Genomic DNA, 19,395 nt, shown 5'->3' with positions numbered 1-19,395 from the left:
CGACTTGTGACAGCTGGCTGTGAGCTCCTCTGATTCAAGAAGACAGCAAAGTCCATTTCCATCAAACCACAGAGACGCCCACGCCAGATATATTTACTCTGCAGCCACCGCAGGCCGAGGCGGCCGCTAACCATCGCCTTCATCGCTGGCTGTGATCAGGGTAGGAAGTGGAGATGGCAGTCTTTAAGTGCCTAACGAATCGAATCCGAGTTTTAGCGTCACGATTCGATCCAGAAACCAATTTTTCTAGAGATTCTGTTTCCATTATGTGACTGGCAAAAGGAACAAAGACAGCGTAAACAAATAGAACATTTATTTAAATAAATTCTATACTGTATCAAAGTCCGTCAGCTTATACTTAAAAAATTTTAATTTGTGCATAAAAATTTGTGCATAAAATTCTGTAACTTAAGTTACCAGTATTAGGTTAGCTTAGGTGCCTGGCTTTTACTTAAAGAGGCAGTATCATGTAAAATCGACTATTTTGAGCTTCACATCATGTCATAATGTTATTCCCTCCTCAAAAGCGTACCTGGAGTGTTGCCTTGATTCTTTCATGCATGTTAAAGAAATTCTTTCGCCTCCCATGCCAACCATTCAGCTCTGCAAAACGGCTGGGTGAACCTAGCTCTGCCTTTGAGGACGAAGCTTTTTTTTTAACTGCACTTATCTGTAACTTTTGCATTTCACTTATTTTTGTTAATTTATTCAATTCAAAGAGAGAGTTTCAAATGTATTCAACAGGGTATCTGCAGGTTTCAGCAAGTAAAGCTTAAGATTTTATAAAACCTTTTTTAATAGCACCATGAATGAAATTTAAGACAAAAACCTAAAAATATAGGGGATTCTTCTGTATTTCAATCAAGCATCACAAAAATCAAACAGTTCCTAGCTTAAAAATGATCTAGCTAGCTAGCAAGGGTATATCAGAAACTAGTTAGCGGTAGCCTCAGCTACCTTGAGTCACAAGATGGTGACTCAAACTTTTGACTGACAGAAAATCCTGATAAAAAAAAAAACATAAAATATCTGAGATTAAACAGACCTGCCACAACAAAATGTAAGACCTGTGATTAACGTATTGAAGACCAAATTACCTTTTAGACATTTTAATGCCTTAATTTTATATGTGTGAAATTAAGTCTTTTTAAAGATGTGTGAACAAATTGATTTACTTTTCGCCGCAACATATACAGCTAGAAACTAGAAGTTTACATACACAATATAAAAAACACATCCACCTTTTTCTCACTGTCTGAAATCAGACAGTGATTAACTTGTGCGCATTTTAGTTAGAATGCGTACAGTTATTTCTATTTGCTAAAAGGAGATTTATTCATTAATGTCTTCCAAATCAGAAGTTCATTCATTTACTGATTTGTTACACTATTCATTTAGATAAACTGGGAGAGCTCACAGCCTAATTATGTGGCAAGGTGTTGTTAACATGGACATTGCAAAAGCTAAAAATGTAACTTTTATGGACACCAAGTAAAATCAAACTGGTTACACACAAACGCGTGCGCGCTCATACACTTATATATAACACACAGAGCAGTCTGAACCACAGGAGGAGAGGAAATGGAAGTGTGTTAAACCAAGCCAGACACCACAAACCTCCTTCCTGCTGCCTGGCTGGCATTTTAGGAACCAAACACACACAAGGTGAATGTGAGGACATTTCATCAGGAAAAAAAAAGGGAACATAACACGTAAACAATAACTTAAAAAAACCAAACATATTAAAACCACATAATCTAAAAATGTTTTAAAAAATTGTTCTTCAGAGGTTTTTGAGCAGCAGGTGGAGTTTTAGGCAGATTAGGGCTTTAAATAAGCGAACATTTAGTCAGAATTAACTAACCCTAATTCCTTCACACTTTAAACTGTTTTTGGTCTGAACTCCATAGATTCACGTCATTTCTGGGACTAACAGACGATGCAGGTCGAACAGGAACAGCACTTTTAGACATTTGCTGCCAGAAGATTTCTAAAATGCTGATAAAAACCCAGTGGATCCACCTTCTCTGCTGCTAGCCTGTGTATTTGAGTCTGTGCACACCTTTCTTGCAGCTGCTGGTCGCTAAACTGCAGCTGCTCCTTCAGCGCCTGGTACCTGTCCCACCGCAGCAGCCTGGTCCCGTCGTACAGGTCCAGCTCCCTGTCATGGAGCAACCTGCCAGACAAAACACTGCAGAGTGAGCTGAGATGCCCGCCGTGTGTCACGCAAAAGATCCTGGATACTCCTCGCACCGGACTCCTTGAGGATGATGGGGAAATAAACGAAGGAGTACCTGGAGAGCACGGCGAGAGTTCCCAGGTTCACCCGGTGTATGCCGTCCAGAATCAGCAGCTTGCCCTCCATGGCGGCGGTTACCAGCGGAGACGGCCGCCACGCTGTGTCTCCGTTAGGGAGGGTGTACCTCTGCTGCAGGAGGTCTCTGGCTGTCATATCCTGGAAGGAAAGCGACAAGTAGCAGAGGTCAGGTGGGTTGAATAAAGGTGACTGGGAAAGGGGGGAAAAAATGGAGAAAAAGTGTAAAAAAATAGCAAAAAGTCAGAGGATGTTGTGTCTTCCTCAAAGTCATGTCTGACCACAACAGATTCCTTACAAACTGAAAGATGAGAACTGGACAGACCCTGATTTTTATTAGTGCTGCCACCTGATTACAAATTTCGATCAGATTAATCACTTTAGTGCTGTGATTAATCACAATTAATCACTATGACGAACTTTGACTAACTTTGTAAGCTTTAAATATTGTGGTTCTTCCAGGAATAGTAACCTGGGTAAGCCCCTCCTTCTGCCGCACTCCAACCAATTAAAATACAAGAAATTATTTTTATTTTTTTCCTGCAGAAAGCAGGTAATATAGACTCTTTGTACTCTACAGCAACTTAAGAAAACTTATTTCGCTTCACATGCATGAACGTAGTAGCGTACTTGTTGAGGAGATGACGTACAGAGAAGATTTTTTTCCCCTAGTTCCTGGGTGTCCCTTGCCCTTCCTGATGACGCCCTGGACAACTGCTCATGTATCAAAAACCACCACTGTCTGTAGATTTTTTTTTTTTAAAGTTTCATTTTGTCAAGCCAAACATGTCTGAAGATCCTAAGTTTTAAAGGGTTTTATATTCAGGAAGGTTTAAAGGAAGTCATTTTGTTCATTTAGAAATGTTTCTCTCCCTTCATTTCCTATGAAATTTGTGCGACGAGGCGGCAGCCGTTTGTTCTCGTCAAGCCAAGCCACCGGCATAATTCGCACGAGTGAAATTTTGAGCTTGTAGAAAAATGTACACGAAGTTTGATCAGTAGACTATATGGATATAAACAAAAAATCTGAAAAATAACCATTGTTCATTTCCATATGAGGGGCGTTAAAGTGAAGCAGAAAACTAATGTCAGCCATGTAGTTGTTTTTTCATGTTGTTGCGAAGGTAGAAATATATATATCGATAAATATCAGATATCAGATATTGGTCCAGCTTTTCATATCATATCATAATTTATTCTGCAGAAGGTTTGTTGTTTATCTTTATGAAGCACGTTCCCTGAACTTGAAAAGTGATACATAAATAAAGCTGACTGGCTGACAATGGACTGCTGAGCTAAGTGACAGATTTATTTCATGTAGCCATACATAACGTCAAAACTTGGCTCTTTTAGCAGAGAGTCAGTAACACACAGATTCTGGTTTTCAACAATCTAAAATCTGATAAAAGAGATGGTTTGAAAAAAGAGATGCATACCAACAATCCCACCCTGTGAATGAGAACAGAAACCTGAGGGTCTTTTTCCATCAACTCTATTAACTCTGTCCCCACATGATCTGACCCGGCTGCTAAACAGGATATCTCTGCTTTACAGATAACACCTAATGGCACTTTTTCTGTTAGGGCGGGCGCTGCTGAGCAACCCTGTCATATTTAATATCGTGCTAACATGTCACAGCAGAGTTTAAGGGTAGAAGTGGGAAGACAAGCAGAGTTGGGTCATTTGTTCCAGGCAGTGATTGCTAAGCTTTGGAAGCGTCTCCTTACAGAGCGACTGACCGTCCTGTTGCACCGAATCGGTGCTTCAGATACGGACCGGTCCTGGAACTGCGATCAAAGCAGAAGCTCCAGGGTCACGTAAATCCTCAAAGGCGTTATTTATACAGGGAGTTTTTTTTTTTACTGTAGACACAAAGTCAAGTAATCCCTGAATTACCAGAAAATGTTTAGAAAGCACTGCTCTCAGTCCCATTCAACTTTTATGAAAAACTCTGCCTTCAGTAAGTCATCACAAGATTTCTCAGTAAAGCCGTTAACAAACGTTCTTAGGAGCATTGGATTGAGAAGAAGTTCTTATGATGAGTTCAGCAGATGCTCAGTTCCACCAGGTGTATGATAACTGTTGCTACTGCTAGTCTGGAGGAGCTGAGTGGGAGGCGGAGCTTGGTGGGACCCTTGCATGGCCACTGAGAGAGATTAACGGATTTCTCAAACATGCGTGAAAGAATCAAATCAACATTTGATTTCATTCAAAACATATAGTTTTGATCATGGTACAACATTATAACATTATATCAAAAAAGTAAATTTTACATCATACCCTCCCTCTAAACAGTTCTTGGTGAAGGAAAAACTACTTCCTCACCACCAGGCTTCTCTCCTGGGGTAAATTTGTACTGTGGTACTTAACTCTGGTAATTGCAACAGCAACATACAGTAGTTGGCAATAATTGCCCCCAGAAAACTACCCCATACAGTCCCTATAAATGGTTCCTGTAGCGAAGATGTTCCTATTGTCTGCACCAACTTTCATAGATTTTTAAAAAATGGCTAAATGAAGCAGATTTAACATTTCATATTTACCTGGTAGAGCATGACCGGCTCTATGCTGTATCCCAGCATCTCGGCAAACTCTCTTGCTATCACCGACTTCCCGCATCCCTGGGAACCATGACAACGGTAGAAACATCAGACAGCGTTTGTGTGCGTGTGTGTGTGGAAGCTGTGTGTGGGGGTGTGGGGGTGTGTGTGGAAGCTGTGTGTTCTCTACCTTGGCGCCTATCAGGCACAAATCCTTCACCATGTGCGACTGCATCATCTCAGCCAGCAGCTGCGAGTGGCTGGGTGTGTTGATGAAGGTAAGGCTGCTGTTGGGTGGGCGCGGTTCTTTGTTGCCTGCTGGGACCTGAAATTACATCACCGCATCAAAGCCTTGGTAGCAAATGGTTTGGAATTTTTGGAAGAGGCATTCTTTGGAGGAAGTTTTAACCATGCTCAGGACTGATAAATCAAACACTCCAACAAGTGACCTCCAACATGGACTGTTAGAACGATACAGGATGTTTGTTGGACATTATGGGATGTCCAGATGCCTTCATCCCTGTATTCAGAGCTCTCGCCTTGACGTTCTTGATTAGTTTGATGTACTTTAGAGGTCATTATTTGCCTAAAGCAATCAGATAATCAGTTTGATGGACTTACCTCCACTGGACTCTTTTAAAGTCTTGTACTTATGTTGATGATAAGCTATTTCTCTCTTATCCCCATAAGGGAAGTTTATACCATGTAGTACAACAGGACATTTTATTGAAATGTCCAGTTGACATTTCAGTTGTCCAGTTATTATTTTGAGATCTTGATATTTTATTATTTTGAGATCTTGATATTTCTTGAAATATCAAGAAATATCATATTTTTCTTGATAGTTATATATCATAACTATCATATTTCTTGAAATATCAAGTACCAATGAAATTAGACATTTTTGGCTGAAACATCTACACCAGAGAACTCTCATTTTTCTCATTCTTACGATGTTGTTACTGATTTAAATTACATTTAAATCAGTAATTTAAATCCAATGAAAAACTACAAAGGTCAATTCATTCAATTTTAAAAAAAAAATCTTTTCTTAAATCTTACTTTATTTGACACAGACAGAGGTGTTGGCTTTAATGGCTTAGTTGTTGTTTTGTTTAGTTGTCTGTTTTCTTTGTTATAATGTACGGCACTTTGGCCAACGGTGTTGTTTTAAAGTGCGTTATAAATAAAATTGCATTGTGTTGTATTAAGTATATTAATTGTAATATATTTGGGAAGTTAAACCACAAGAGAAAGTCAATTAAATCCTATCTGGTTGGTACCAGTTACTATCAGTGGACCTTTGTGTAATTGAGGCTTTGTCCACATGTAACCAGATCTTTATAAAAACAAATATCTCCACCACATTTTTCAAAAATATTACTTTGAAGCTTTTCTGGCTTCAGAAAAGTTTTCATCCACATAAACCCAAACGTATTACGCCCCTGAGTGTTGTTTTAAACAGTCCACACCCACAGGGGGCGGTGTAGCGCAAAGCTAAAACCAATGTCAGCCCACGAGATTGCTTCAAAACAACCGTAGCTTCCTATTAGGAAACAAACATGGCGCCAGTAGGTTCATATGCATGGACTAATATACAAGTTGAACTAATTTTAAACAAAATTACGAAAATTGTGTTTCTTCGACTTTAGTGGAATATCAATAAAGTTTTGCGTACATTTGTAATGGAAATACAGCTAGTTTCCAAAACAGGAAAACAACCGAGGGTGGTATTTCCTGTGGAATTAGGTCTTCCATAATAAAAGTATGCAGTAACATGACAAGAATATATTAATTACATGACCTAAGACATCAACCTGACTGAAAATCTATGGTATGACCTCATGTTTGACAAACACCAAAAAAATGCATTCACCCCCCCCCACACACACAGAACACAGTGTTCCATGTTTAAGAAAGGGAGGGGAAAAAAACCACAGGGAAGATCGACCAAGCTAAAGCCAGACATATCCAAGAACGGCAGGCAAGTTAAGATCAAATGAAAGAAACGAAAACAGTTTTAACTCAAGGTAGACATGAAAGGCAACAGACATTGCTGTCCTGATACCTGAAAGGTGACTTCCTTATCAGCAGCCTGCACTGTGACATCCGCGTGGCCTTCACGGTCACTGGAGGAGGAGACGCTCAAAACGTTGCTGGGCGCTGCCTGGCGACGGCCGTCCAGAAGCTCAAACCGCTGCGAGTGACAAGGAGCAACACATCTGTCAGGTTTTCATTATATGTTGATGGAAGGAAGCCACTTAAAACCACACGAATCTGCTGCACTCACACTCAACACACTCTCCACCGCAGTGTGTCCGTCCTTTCCCAGGATGCTCTTGTAGGGATAAAGTCTCTGGACGAGCTGCTGGGAGGACAGCATGGGGAACGTGTTCTGCAGCAACAAAACATAAACAATAACGCATGTTTGTTTGTTTTTTTGCTCTCTTTCTCTTTTTTTAATGCAGTTTTGATTCATCTTCCTAAATCCTACCAGAACATGAAGCGCAGCAACCAGGTTATCCACAGGGAAGTCGGGTAGGCCCAGATTGGAGGATTCCTGGGAGCAGAGCGTTGTGGCGAGTGACAGAAGCTGGGAAACCCTACGACGCCAAACAACACGAGGTTCCTCATGAGACACTTCAGAACTTATCTGAAAAGTATTCGAAACATAACGTCTCACCTTTCAGCAGCAACATTTGGCCCCACGCTGTACAACAACTCCAGCTGGTCCTGAGAGTGGAAAGATGAGAACTGAAGTGGAGGCACACTGCAAAAAACACTAAATATTACCAAGCATGTTTGGTTTGGTTTGTAGTGCAAATATCATAGTATACTTAAAGTAAGACAAAACTAACTTACAAGTAATGTTTCAGCAAGAAATAGGAGCTTAAGTCAATAATTCTTAATATTGATGAAAATGTACTAGTTTGTTTGGGAAATTATAAAATGGGAAAACTGTCTTGTTATAAGTGAAATAATCTGCAAGTGGAACTTGTACATTTTCATCAATATTAAGGAATTATTGACTCTAAACAAGTTCTTACATCTTGCCAAAAAGCTGCTTATAAGTTAGTTTGTCTTATTCTAAGTGTACCAAGATATTTGAACTAGAAACTAAAGAAAATACTTGGTAAGATTTTGTTTTTTGCAGTGCACACCCTTTCAAAAACTTAAAAGCTTAAAAGCCTGTTCTCATTATTTATCAACTATTCAGCGCCTTAATAAAGTAGAACACTTCCCTCCAGGAAGTTGTGATCTTGCGATCGCAACTATTAACGCAAATTCACTCATCATTTGCAAACTGTGCGCAGACTTGCACTTTTCGCAAGTCAAAGAACTTTACTATGAATCTGACCAATCACTGTAACGTTTCCTGTATTTCCTTCTTTTCTGACCAATCACTGCAAATCAGCTAGAATTTGACCTATCGCCTTAGCTCCCTTCTAATTTAACTTCCTGTTTCACAACACTTAATGGTAACATTTGGGGTTTTTTGTGTGTACAAAACATGATTTTGAGATGTTCTGTAGGTTCTGCTTATACCATGTATGCAGTCATGGGGATAACTGATGTGGGGCAAAAATAAACTTTTACAAAAATTCACAGCTGTGACTGCAGCTATTTGAAAAAAGTTGCTGCAAAAATCTGTAATTTTAGGCCACAACAATGACAAAAAAGCATCACAACATCCTAGAGGCATTAAGTATTCCTACTTATCAACTAATTTCATCATGTTGGTCTATCCGCACAGTGCCAAGTCTGGTAGAAAACCCTGAATGCACCACCCACACATTAAAACATGGTGGTGGAAAACCCTGAATGCACCACCCACACATTAAAACATGGTGGTGGCAGCTTCATGTTGGGGAAGTGGTTCTCTTTAGTGTCACTTTTGCGAGTCAGTGTACAGTTTCCTCAGTCAAAGTCCTTATTGAAATGCTCTAACAGAGTGGAGGGCTCCGCTCTAACCTTGAAAGGAAGGTAGTAGATGTCTCTGGCCTGGAAGCGAGAGCGGAGAGGAGGATCCAGAGGGTTGCCCTTGTATTTGGGAACCGGCAGACCAAGAGCAATGACCCGGAAGTCCTCACTCACGCGGACAATCTTCCAGCTGTCCAGCTCCTCCTTGGTGTGCTCCTTAAAAGCCCAGACATAGAAAGAAAGCACTTTTCACTATTTCACTTTCCAAACTCAGGGAGCCAAATTTCCAAATCTCAAAAGGTTTTGACTGAGAATGGTGACTGACATGCGTGCCACCGTCCTGACCTGCAGCAACTTGTCGTAGCGCTCGGCCGACATCAGGAAGCGTCCGTCCTCCAGCTGCATCTCTCTGTTCTCCAGGAGGTTGTTGAGGACAGGCAGGACGTTTCTCTCTGCTTTCTCCAGCCCCTCCAGGACCAGAACGCGACCTTGTGTTGCTGCTCTTACGGCACACTGGAGCAAAGGTAGAGGCAGTAAAATGAAGCCTGTTATCTTACAGTATTTATTTAAGAGCTAGTTTGTTACAGACTCCAACCACGAGTCTGAATGTCCAGTTGTCGACGATTTAAGCTTTCAGTGACGCTTATGTGAAGGTCGTTAGTGACACGGCCACCTGATGTTCAACTCTTTCGAACTTCGGGTTCCTACTTCCTGTCTGAAAATCAGTTTAGTTATTTCTTTAAAAAAAACATAAATTAATCATTTTTAAACCACAAACTTTCTCCTGAATGTCGTTCCTACAACTTAAGTCACATTTAAACAAAAGTTATAGAGCAATGACAGACGCTTTGCTGTAAAAGTAACAGGACTGACATTTTCATGGGAAAATAAGTACCGGTAACTGTTTTTTTTGCTTTGGTGATACTAATCATGCTAATAGCCAATTAGCATCATAGAAATAGATATTTTTTTTACGATTAGTAATTGCGTCATACATAAGCACAACCAAGTCACTCTAGAATCGACACTACTCGGTGTGAATGTTGTTGCTGAGTGAACTCAGCTAGTTTTTCTATCAGTGACACGTTTAAGTAAAGTTAGTGAGCTCTACCCACTGCTAGCTAGCTACCCGAGCAGATTATAGCCCAGCTAATTAACAGCTAGTAACATCCTGTAGACTCCTAATGTTACTGTAGAGAGAACATAGAGGCAAAAGGGGAAAAATACCTTACAAACTTTTGAAAAATGCTGAATTTAGCAACAAGGCATAAATGCCTAATTTTAGCAACTTCAAATTAACTAAAGTTTCACCCTGTTACTTAAAACTATGCATCAAAATTAAAAAAAAACAACAACTTTGTTTTAGTATTATAATAGCGGGAATAATGAATTTATTCTATTATTTTAGCAGCAGCAGGAATACTGATTCATTTTCTGTTTAAAAAAAATAATAATTCAAAAGCAACCATCATCATCATCGTTTCGTTTTAAAATCCTGCAACGCCTTACTATTTTTAACCTGGGGTGTAATACCAGCTGGGTATGCTCCAAACAAGTCCCAAAAACATTCTAAACAAAACTCCTTTAGGAAAACCTATTTTTGGCCACCAAATAAAACTTTTTTTTTTTTTTCGTTTAGTTTGTCGAGCAGCACATGTGCGTCTGACTGCGAGCGCACTCTTCAGCAGAATTCAAAGAGCCCATCTTGACGTCAAGAGACAGGAAACTTTAGCTGTCTGGGTGGACCACAGAGCGGGCGGCCGTGTAATTAGGTTAACATGTAAATGTGTGGCAGGTTGTGTGGGAAGCAGAGCTATAAAGCCGTAGTGGGGACCAGATGCTCTAAATTTAACTCTTGGTCCATTTTCGGAACCAACGCTGTAATCAGATAATTGTTAGAAATGCGAGTGACGCAGGATTGAGAGAGCACAGACGGGCCTTCTGTTCCGTCCCGAATGGATCCCAGAAGAACCAGAAACAGATCCTGGCTGATCTTGTCCGTTAAGAGTTTTAACTACTGACGGCTCTCTTGCACTTTTATCTTAAGGTCTGTAGGCGATAACTTCACTAAAATCCAAGCCCATGGTAACTATAGAGGAGAACCATCTGAGAGGTCAAACCAGGTCAAGGCTACTCAGGGGTCAGGCCAGGATTTAACTTGGAGTGAGTCTCTATATAAGTTGAAGCTTTTCTCAGGCTCAAAAGAAATCAAAGCATTCATTCTATCAGAGTTGGGAAGTAACTAGTTACATTTTCTCAATTACATCTACTTGAGTAGCACTTTTACTACGCTGTATTTTTTACTTTTACCTGAGTAATTTTATTGTGAAACATCTCTACTCTTACTTGAGTAAAATTTCTGGATTCTCTACCTACTGAATGAAGGACAAACATGTTTTAACCAAAAGTTCACCAGACACAGACACACACCTGCAGTGTTCAGTTAAAGTTTCATCCGTTTTTTGTTGTTGTTTTTTTTATTGAAAGAAACTGGTTTGGAAAAAAATATTATTTGGCTTGATTTTGTTATTTAAATAATTGTTATTGATAATTGGATTAGTTACTCTGTATTTGAATCCATTTTTAACCTAATACTTTTTTACTCTTACTGGAGTCATTTCTTGGACGGCTACATTTTACTTTTATTTGAGTAAAAATATGTCAAAGTATCTCTACTTTTACTTGAGTATATTTTTGCGGTACTCTGAATTTTATGCAAACTCAACACTAGGAGCCACGACCTTCTCTGCTATCTGACAGTTTTGATGTCCAACATTAATCAAACGCTACTGAAAAATCCCATAAATTCTCACGAAACACAGACATTATTATTTATTGCACTCATTATTTTGACCATTTATTGTCCAGCAAAAGTTGTTATTGTGACAGGCCTAGTTTCCGCAGAAACAGAAACAAGAACAGGGTATCCACATGTTTCAGAATGTGAAATTCAAAAACAAAGACCTTGAATTAAATTTAAGACTGAAAAACTATTATAGATATGGGTGGTTGCTGGGAGATCCTGCTGTGTTACAATCAAACATGTTCAAACTCAGACATTTTAAAGTGTTAATTTTAGATACAATAATTTTAAGACTTTTTAAAGGAGGTGTGGACAACCTGAGAGGAAAAAGAAAGCTGGTGGACAGACTTTACGCTGATTTCTTGGGAGGGTCTGCCTGCTGGAACAGAAGGTAAACGTTTCTCAGACGTTCTGCTTGAAGCTCATAATTAGATGGAACTGACTGCACTTTAAATTCAGCTCTGGTGGAGGTGGAAAGATAAGCTGCCTTACATAAGAGCTTGGCAACAGCACAGGGGTGACTTCAAATGTCAAAATTATAACAAGAATGGGATTATATCCATGTGACTACGGTTTGCGTGGAAACTTGAGGGGTGGGATGACGGCAGGAGGAGAGGGGTTGAGAGGAGCTAAGGAGCGGGGAGGGACAGTGGATATGCGGGGATTGACACATTAAGCATGAATATAGGGCTACAAAGCAGCACAGGGCCCAGAGGAATAGTTGGATGTTCTAGTTAACACCTCCTACGATACCAAACTACCCTCAGAAAGAGAAGCTTTCCAATCCACACCCACACATTATCATCCCTAAAACAGTAATCAGATCCAACACTGCAGAAAGTTGCACCCACAGGCGGAAATTACAACATAAAACTCCTAAAACAAAAAACAAACATGCCAACTCATCATGGCCACACTGGATGGTGGTTCTGAGGAAGGCAACGCGTAAAACCTTTTGGTACCTTTACATCAGTGTTTCTCTGTCCTGCATGTTTTAGAGGTTTCCCTGATTTAATGTGCCTTATTCAACTCATTGCAGTTCAACAAACACCTGTTAATCAGTCATCAATTGAAATCAGCTGGACTGAAGCAAGGAAATACCTAAAACATGCAGGGCAGTGAGCCTTGAGGACCAGGGTTGGGAAACACTGCTTTACATAACGCTTTCATAGAAACAATAGGCGACGGTTGATTATTTATGGTGGCTGAGGCATTAAAAAGTCTTATATTTGACATTCTGAAACGTGTGGATGCCCTGTTATGGTTTCTGTGGCAACTGAGAATGTCGCAATAACAAATTTTGCTGAACAACAAATGGTCAAAGTAATTACTGCAATAAATAATAATGTTGTTCAATAAAGTTGAGTTTTACGAATCCACCCGTTTGCAGAAACAAATTATTTGTCAAAAACTTTCAAGTGTCGCCCGACATTCTCAATTGGATTTAGATTTGGACTTTGACTGGGCCATTCATTCTTATTTCAATTCATTTATTGAATTTATTTTATGTTTAAGTCATACTTAACGACTTGTAATTTCACACTTGTGTTATAGATTTTATATTGCTATTGTTACATTTATATTTGCTGATGTTTAACAGTTTGTATAAAAGTAGCTCAACAACTAAGAAATTTCCCCTAGGGGACATATAAAGTGTTTTCTCTCAATATGCATCATGTCAATAGGTACATTTTAATCTGAGTGGACAAAAATCACATGCTGTCCCGTGACATTGTCCAAGTAGTTCTCCAAGATTCAAAACTGTGATACCTTTGATTTAATATCTACATTCTCATATTAGCTCAATTTACAATAGATCATAATTACCAGATGTGGGACTACAAACCCAACCAAGAACTGAACAGATGCTGAGAACCAATCAATGCTTGGATGTTCCAGGACTTTTGGTACCTTTACATCAGTGTAAAGGTAACAAAACTATTCAGTTTTGTTTCTGTTCAGAAAACCTCAAGTCAACAATCCTCAAGATTGTTGACTTGAGGAACAATCTAGAGTCAAAGTACCGCTTCAGTTATTACAGTTAGAAACTAGAGATCAGCTTCAGGCCCGGACTCAGACCTAAACCTTCAGAGCCACATAAAGACAGCTACAAAGTTGACCTTCTATCACCTGAGGAACATTTCAAATGATCGATGGAAAAGATGGTTTGAACTTTCTCCGTCTGTCTCTGCTCCTGGGTCGTAGTTCAGGTATTATTTGAGTTTCAGAGATTTCAATCAGCTGTTCACAGTTGTAAAAAAAAAACTAATTGCCTTATTGCCATGGTTATATATATAGCAACTGTCCAAAAGGAAGGAAAAATAAAAGGTAAGAGCAAAAATCCTTCCAGGTGCACAGCATTCAAATCCAGGGGTAATACTTGTCTAAAACAGAAACGCCTCAGCTAAAAGAATGATAAACAAAAGAACAAATTAACACAGTTAATCAAACATGGTGCCATTATGAGCAACAGGAATGTCATGTCTAAGCTGTTATAAATCTACTAGGTCTTTTGTATAACCTTCCAGTTTGTAATGATAATGTGTTTATGTACCTTACCTTCATTTTCACATTTCAAAGCAAAAGGAGATGAAGAAAGAACAGAGGGTCCTAGTCAGAAGAGCCAATATTTATTATAAGAAGCTGCTCGTTTCCACGGTTACTAAACTCAAGTGAACCCAGTACAGGGTATATATATATTTATATGTAAGTTGATATGAAAAAAAGTGCTGCAGTGTGTTATTTTTATGCATAGTGGTCATTGACAAAGCAATCATTGTTGGTCATTTTTAAATTCTCCAATAGTCCTGGAAGTATTATGTCGTTGGTATTAGCACTTAGTAAAAAGGCTTAACACTTGACTGTGTTTCTATAGAGAATAAAACTGTGCAAATTGTACCTATTCCTGTGCAAATAAATTGCACCTGGCACCAATTTAGAAAAAAACTCACATTTTTTTCTAAGTCTAAAAATCTAAAAAGTTGTTGAACAAGGATGAGGTGGTTTTTCAGCTGTATCACAGTTTGTGTATTTCAAAAATTTGCAATGAAAACACTTTTTTTGCATCACACTATTCATGTGATCAACAACCGGATGTCACTACTGGCGGAAAAAAACGAAGAGGATGACAGGAAGTGGTAGGAAAAAGATGGTGTGGCATAGTTTTTAACGACTTAAATGCGTTTCTTTTTTAATGGAATTGCCAAAGTGTGTTTTTTCAACATTGGCGGAATATCGACAGAGTTCTGCGCACATTTGTAATGAAAACGCAGCTATTGAAATTTAACTCAGAAAGGAAAAAACTTGGATGAATACGATTTTTTTAAATGACTGCCTCTTTAATTTGACATTTAATTTCACACGCGCTTATGGTATTAGACTTTTATCTACATGAAAAACTATTTGTAAGGAGGAACTTCCACAATTGCAGACATTTTTATAATGATATCCAGTCTTTTATCCAAGCAGTTGATTTAGGCCCATGGCTTTGTACCATGTTGTATGGAAATCAAGGCATTTCTTTATCAATTTCACTGATGGACTAATGTTAACTGCATTTGCAGATGACACTCATATCTTTAGTAAAAGTCATTTTTCTACTGAGTGTTCAAGCATGCAGCATACAGAGTTGATTTGATCATCAGTTGTAGTTTACCTTTGTATCCTAGCATTGTGACTTAGCATTCAAGTGAAACTAATACCAGTTGAAAATGATGAAATACCAGAAGAAAATCAAACTTGATTGAAATCTACGAATCCAACGGAAATCAGAAGAACCTGGTCGATGTAGAAGGCTGTTCCTGATCGGATCTCTCTCCTCTGCTTCAGGTCCGTTTCCGTGGTATCCCTGGACAGCGCCACATACTCCACTTCACGCCTCGTCAGCTCCTAGATCACAACAAGAAATAAAATTCACTCATTAACTCATTAAATTGAACAACTGAATAACAACAAAAACGGCACCAGTAACAATTAATATTGTTTTTCTCAGAACGTCTCCCACTGAGATGCTTTCATGCCTGAACTACACAAAAATCGTTACATTTTTCAGGTCGTCTAAGAAGGAAAATAGACGACTCAGTTCATCAAAGTTATGAATAGGGATGGGCATTTATTGTGAAAAAAATTCTTGCCATGACATGAATTGTGATTTATCGTTGTCACAATAAATTTCAGCTAGTGGTAAAAAAATAAATAAAAAACCAAACTAAAATGTTAAGTTTTTATTTTCTCTCGTTTTTTCCAAGAGAGCATAAATAAATATCAGTAATTATGATTAAGTAAAGTATCTGTGTGCAAATCATTGATATAAATCAAATTCTTTAAGTATGCTGCGTCCTGAAGAAGTTTCAAATAGGAATGTTTTTTAAAAGCAGTATTATGTTTGTGGCGGTGTGAATACTGAGCTATGCAGTTACCTAAAAAAGAAGCAATAAATTGTTTTTTTTTTATCATTATTTTAATCGCTATCACAATAGCACAATAACATATCATGATAAAAGTCTAAGTCCATGCTGCCCACCCCTCTTTATGAAGCATCTACAGCTCTCTTCAATTCCCACTGCAGCATTTCAATCAGATCTTTGACTAGGCCACAGAAGACTATGATTATTTTCTTTTTCAGCCATCATAAATTCTTAAATACAACTTCTACTAATTATTCACTGCATCTCGTATGCATAAAAGGCAAAAAGAGATGTTTGTTCTCAAGTTACTCACGAGGTACTGCATGGCTATGGATCGTCTTAGCGGTCCTGGTGGTCCGATGAGAAACACATCTTGGCCCAAAAGGTCCTTCTGCATGATCCATCGGAGATGTTGAGCCACCGTTTGGGGCACAGAGTCTGAAACTGGCGAATGGAGACCAGAGAGCTAAAGAATCTAGACGACAACACAACGCCTGTGGATCAGTGAACAGCTGGACACACACTGAACATCACATACGATATTTGAGGGGAACCAGTTCTGGATTCTGAGGGGTTTTGAGTTTGTAGGAGATCTCTCCGATCGTCACAGTGTCACCTGCAAAGAGAAGAGGAGTCTTCCTGAAAAGCACTTCTTTTTTTATGTCACATTGAAAATTATTTTTACACTTCTCAATATTTAAGGGGAAAAAATAGTCACTGACACTGCAGCAATCAAGTCCTTCTTATAATTGCTGAGCAGCTTTTTATAATGTCCACTGGTATTTTAATGAGTTATTTTAATGTATTTAGGTCTAAATATGAAAATAGAGGCCCTCAATGCCATCACTTTAAAACCCTTTACAAATTCTACTGTGGTGTGGAAAAGTGTTTGCTCCATTTCTGATTTCTTGTTTTTTTCTGTCTCTCTTTTAAAAACATTTCTCACATTTATGAGCTTTAGACCAAACTAGCTGTGACAGTAATGAAGCTGAGTGTGGCTACAAACAGTGAGCTCAGGTGAAATCACATAAGACCATGTATGCGTGAAAATTTTTGTTCTCCCTTAATAACCAACAGCTTCATTTGAAACACGCATTTTCACTAATATTTAAGTTGGTTTTGTGTTCTAAGATATTTAATTGTCAAAAAAATGAGAGAGAAAAAGACAAAACGTGAACAGGGTAAACACTCTTTCACGCCTCTGCATATGAGATTCAAGGTTTTAATTTTTCTTGCAGTTAAAAAAATATTATAATGAAATGTTTACTTTTAACTGGAATCTAGCAATTACGGGTATTTTTCTGGCAGATCACCGATATTTGAAATGCCTGATGCGCCGATTCAGACTTTGGCCGATATCAATATTTATTTATTTTTTGTCTGAAAAAAAACAAAATCGCTAAATATGGCGACAAAGTAGCAACATTGATACCGCAAACTGGGACAGTGGCTGATTTTCAGAACTTAGTGGAGGTAGATAGATCGGTAGATAAGATCGATTTCTCATGTAAGTATCAGCTGACCGGCAATCACTGAATGATTTAAATCGGACCATTTACTGGTGTGCCGCTAGTACCAGTAGTTTTATATATACAAACAGCAAACCATCAGCCCAAATGTTTATCAAGACTGCAGGATATGTAATACTGTGACAGAAGTACGAAATGAATCAGTAATCTCATAAGTACTAGTCTGCCAATTATTTTCCACTGAAACTGAAAGAACTGACAACGACAACAGTAGCGAGTCAATGACCTTTCACCTAGAAACTAGCTCAAGTGCTGACCCTGCTTTCTCCTTCATCTTATTCTCGCGTTGATCACCACAGAGGACAGAAATTTACCAAGTCAAACTCCAATCAGGACTTTGTGTAGAAGTAAAACAGAGAAGCAAGCTGCTGCTGCAGTCCCAAACAATGGTCCATGAATTTACAATAAACACCAACAGAACCCCTGATTCTTCCACTGCTGAGCCTTCTGAAAGTGTCACCCCTGCAGTCCAGCCTGAAGGTTACCTGAGGATGTGCTCACAAGTTTGACCTCGTGGAATCTCCACATCCAGCCGTCCCGACCCAAGACCGAACCCAGAATATTCCGCACCCTTCTGGCGGCCACAGCCGCCGTGGTGCCGCCGCGCAGCAGCTGGTAATGCATTCTGCCGCTGCTTGTGCTGTTCCTTCGGGATGAAAAGCCCCAGGTTTGGGTCACTCCTTGGGCTGGAACGGCTTTATTCCCATTTCATAACATCTGTCGGCTCATACTGCAGGAGCCGGAGGAAAATAAATGAGGGACAGAGGAGTCCGAGGCTTAAAGAATTCCGTTGCGTCCAGCTCTCTAAAGAATAGTTCCGCTGGGCCCTCAACTTGATCAACAATTTCATTTCCACAACGCATTTTTGATTAGACTTTTGAGCTGTTATTACACAGTCAAAACACACAGTAATATTGAGTATTGAGCTCATAGAATGTGAGCTGAAATTGTCTTGGAAAAAGGGGCTCTGGCACATTTTTATTACACAAAAGCCAGTATAAAATTCAAATGCCCATAGTCTAGTCTGCTTATTTAGAAAGCAATAACTATTTTTATTCCAGCAAAATAAAAAGCATATATTCTTACTTGAATTGTATTAGCTAATTTTTTTAACCTATCTATAAACTATTCAAATGTTAAATAGTTTATCTTGAGTTCTGTTTCATTTGTTTCTACTTTTTTATAATGTATTTTACATTATTTTCATCTAGTTTTTACTAATATCGTGAAGTTAACGAGGATAATATAATTTAATTAATAAGGCTAAATTGAAACAGAATTTGCTTTTATTTCCCAGGTTTCTCCAAATTCCGTCCCAGATTCTAGCAAAAATAAGTCAAAAGAAAAACCACAAAATACCTAAAGGCCAGAAGTTTGATGATAAATTCAGATTTATCATCAAACTTCTCATCAAATCTGATACCATAATTTATCATTTTGGTATCAGATCGGTACCAAAATATGCAATAGCGCAAAGTCAGTAATACATTCAAATAAAATCTGCATCACAAATGAGACATTTAATGTTTTGGGAATTCCTTAAAAACCAAAATGCTTTTATTGAGTATATCTATATCTTATCTTTAATTGATATGAAACGCCCTTCTTCCAACCTTGTTTTGGACAGAAGTACATCATGAGGGTAAAAAAAAAAACTCAACTGAAAGATTTTTGACAATATCCACAGCCACAGTCATAAAAGACCCCAAGCCAATCTCGTCTATTAATATGCTCAGCAAATATTTCCATCACTTTTAATGCTGTTTCACTTTTGTCACGCGCAGCGCTAAAAACGCGCACAAGAAAGAAAGAAAGAAAGAAAGAAAGAAGGAAAGGAAGAAAGAGAGAAAACGAGCAGCAGGGGGAGAAGAGAGGCCGCGGT

The 19,395-nt window shown here is 38.7% G+C and overlaps 1 protein-coding gene across 1 annotated transcript in view; it reads right to left on the bottom strand.

The window, feature by feature from the left end:
• The window catches only part of vwa8 (von Willebrand factor A domain containing 8), a 71,474-nt gene extending 53,188 nt beyond the window's left edge, over positions 1 to 18,286 (bottom strand). The window contains exons 1-14 of the mRNA XM_032567591.1: positions 17,999 to 18,286; positions 16,523 to 16,600; positions 16,298 to 16,428; positions 15,356 to 15,466; positions 9,121 to 9,288; positions 8,827 to 8,991; positions 7,538 to 7,587; positions 7,349 to 7,457; positions 7,145 to 7,249; positions 6,923 to 7,051; positions 5,045 to 5,179; positions 4,858 to 4,935; positions 2,295 to 2,455; positions 2,063 to 2,176 (exon numbers count right to left, since the gene is read on the bottom strand). Of these exons, the coding sequence (XP_032423482.1) occupies positions 2,063 to 2,176; positions 2,295 to 2,455; positions 4,858 to 4,935; positions 5,045 to 5,179; positions 6,923 to 7,051; positions 7,145 to 7,249; positions 7,349 to 7,457; positions 7,538 to 7,587; positions 8,827 to 8,991; positions 9,121 to 9,288; positions 15,356 to 15,466; positions 16,298 to 16,428; positions 16,523 to 16,600; positions 17,999 to 18,137 (1,673 nt within the window). The 5' untranslated portion in view covers positions 18,138 to 18,286. The remainder of the gene's footprint in view (positions 1 to 2,062; positions 2,177 to 2,294; positions 2,456 to 4,857; positions 4,936 to 5,044; positions 5,180 to 6,922; positions 7,052 to 7,144; positions 7,250 to 7,348; positions 7,458 to 7,537; positions 7,588 to 8,826; positions 8,992 to 9,120; positions 9,289 to 15,355; positions 15,467 to 16,297; positions 16,429 to 16,522; positions 16,601 to 17,998) is intronic.
• Between the last annotated feature and the right edge of the window lie 1,109 nt (positions 18,287 to 19,395).

Source organism: Xiphophorus hellerii, chromosome 7, assembly GCF_003331165.1.
Source record: "Xiphophorus hellerii strain 12219 chromosome 7, Xiphophorus_hellerii-4.1, whole genome shotgun sequence".
NCBI classification, from domain to species: domain Eukaryota; kingdom Metazoa; phylum Chordata; class Actinopteri; order Cyprinodontiformes; family Poeciliidae; genus Xiphophorus; species Xiphophorus hellerii.
Note: the sequence above shows the minus strand (reverse complement) of the source record. Positions and strands in the feature narration are given on the sequence as shown.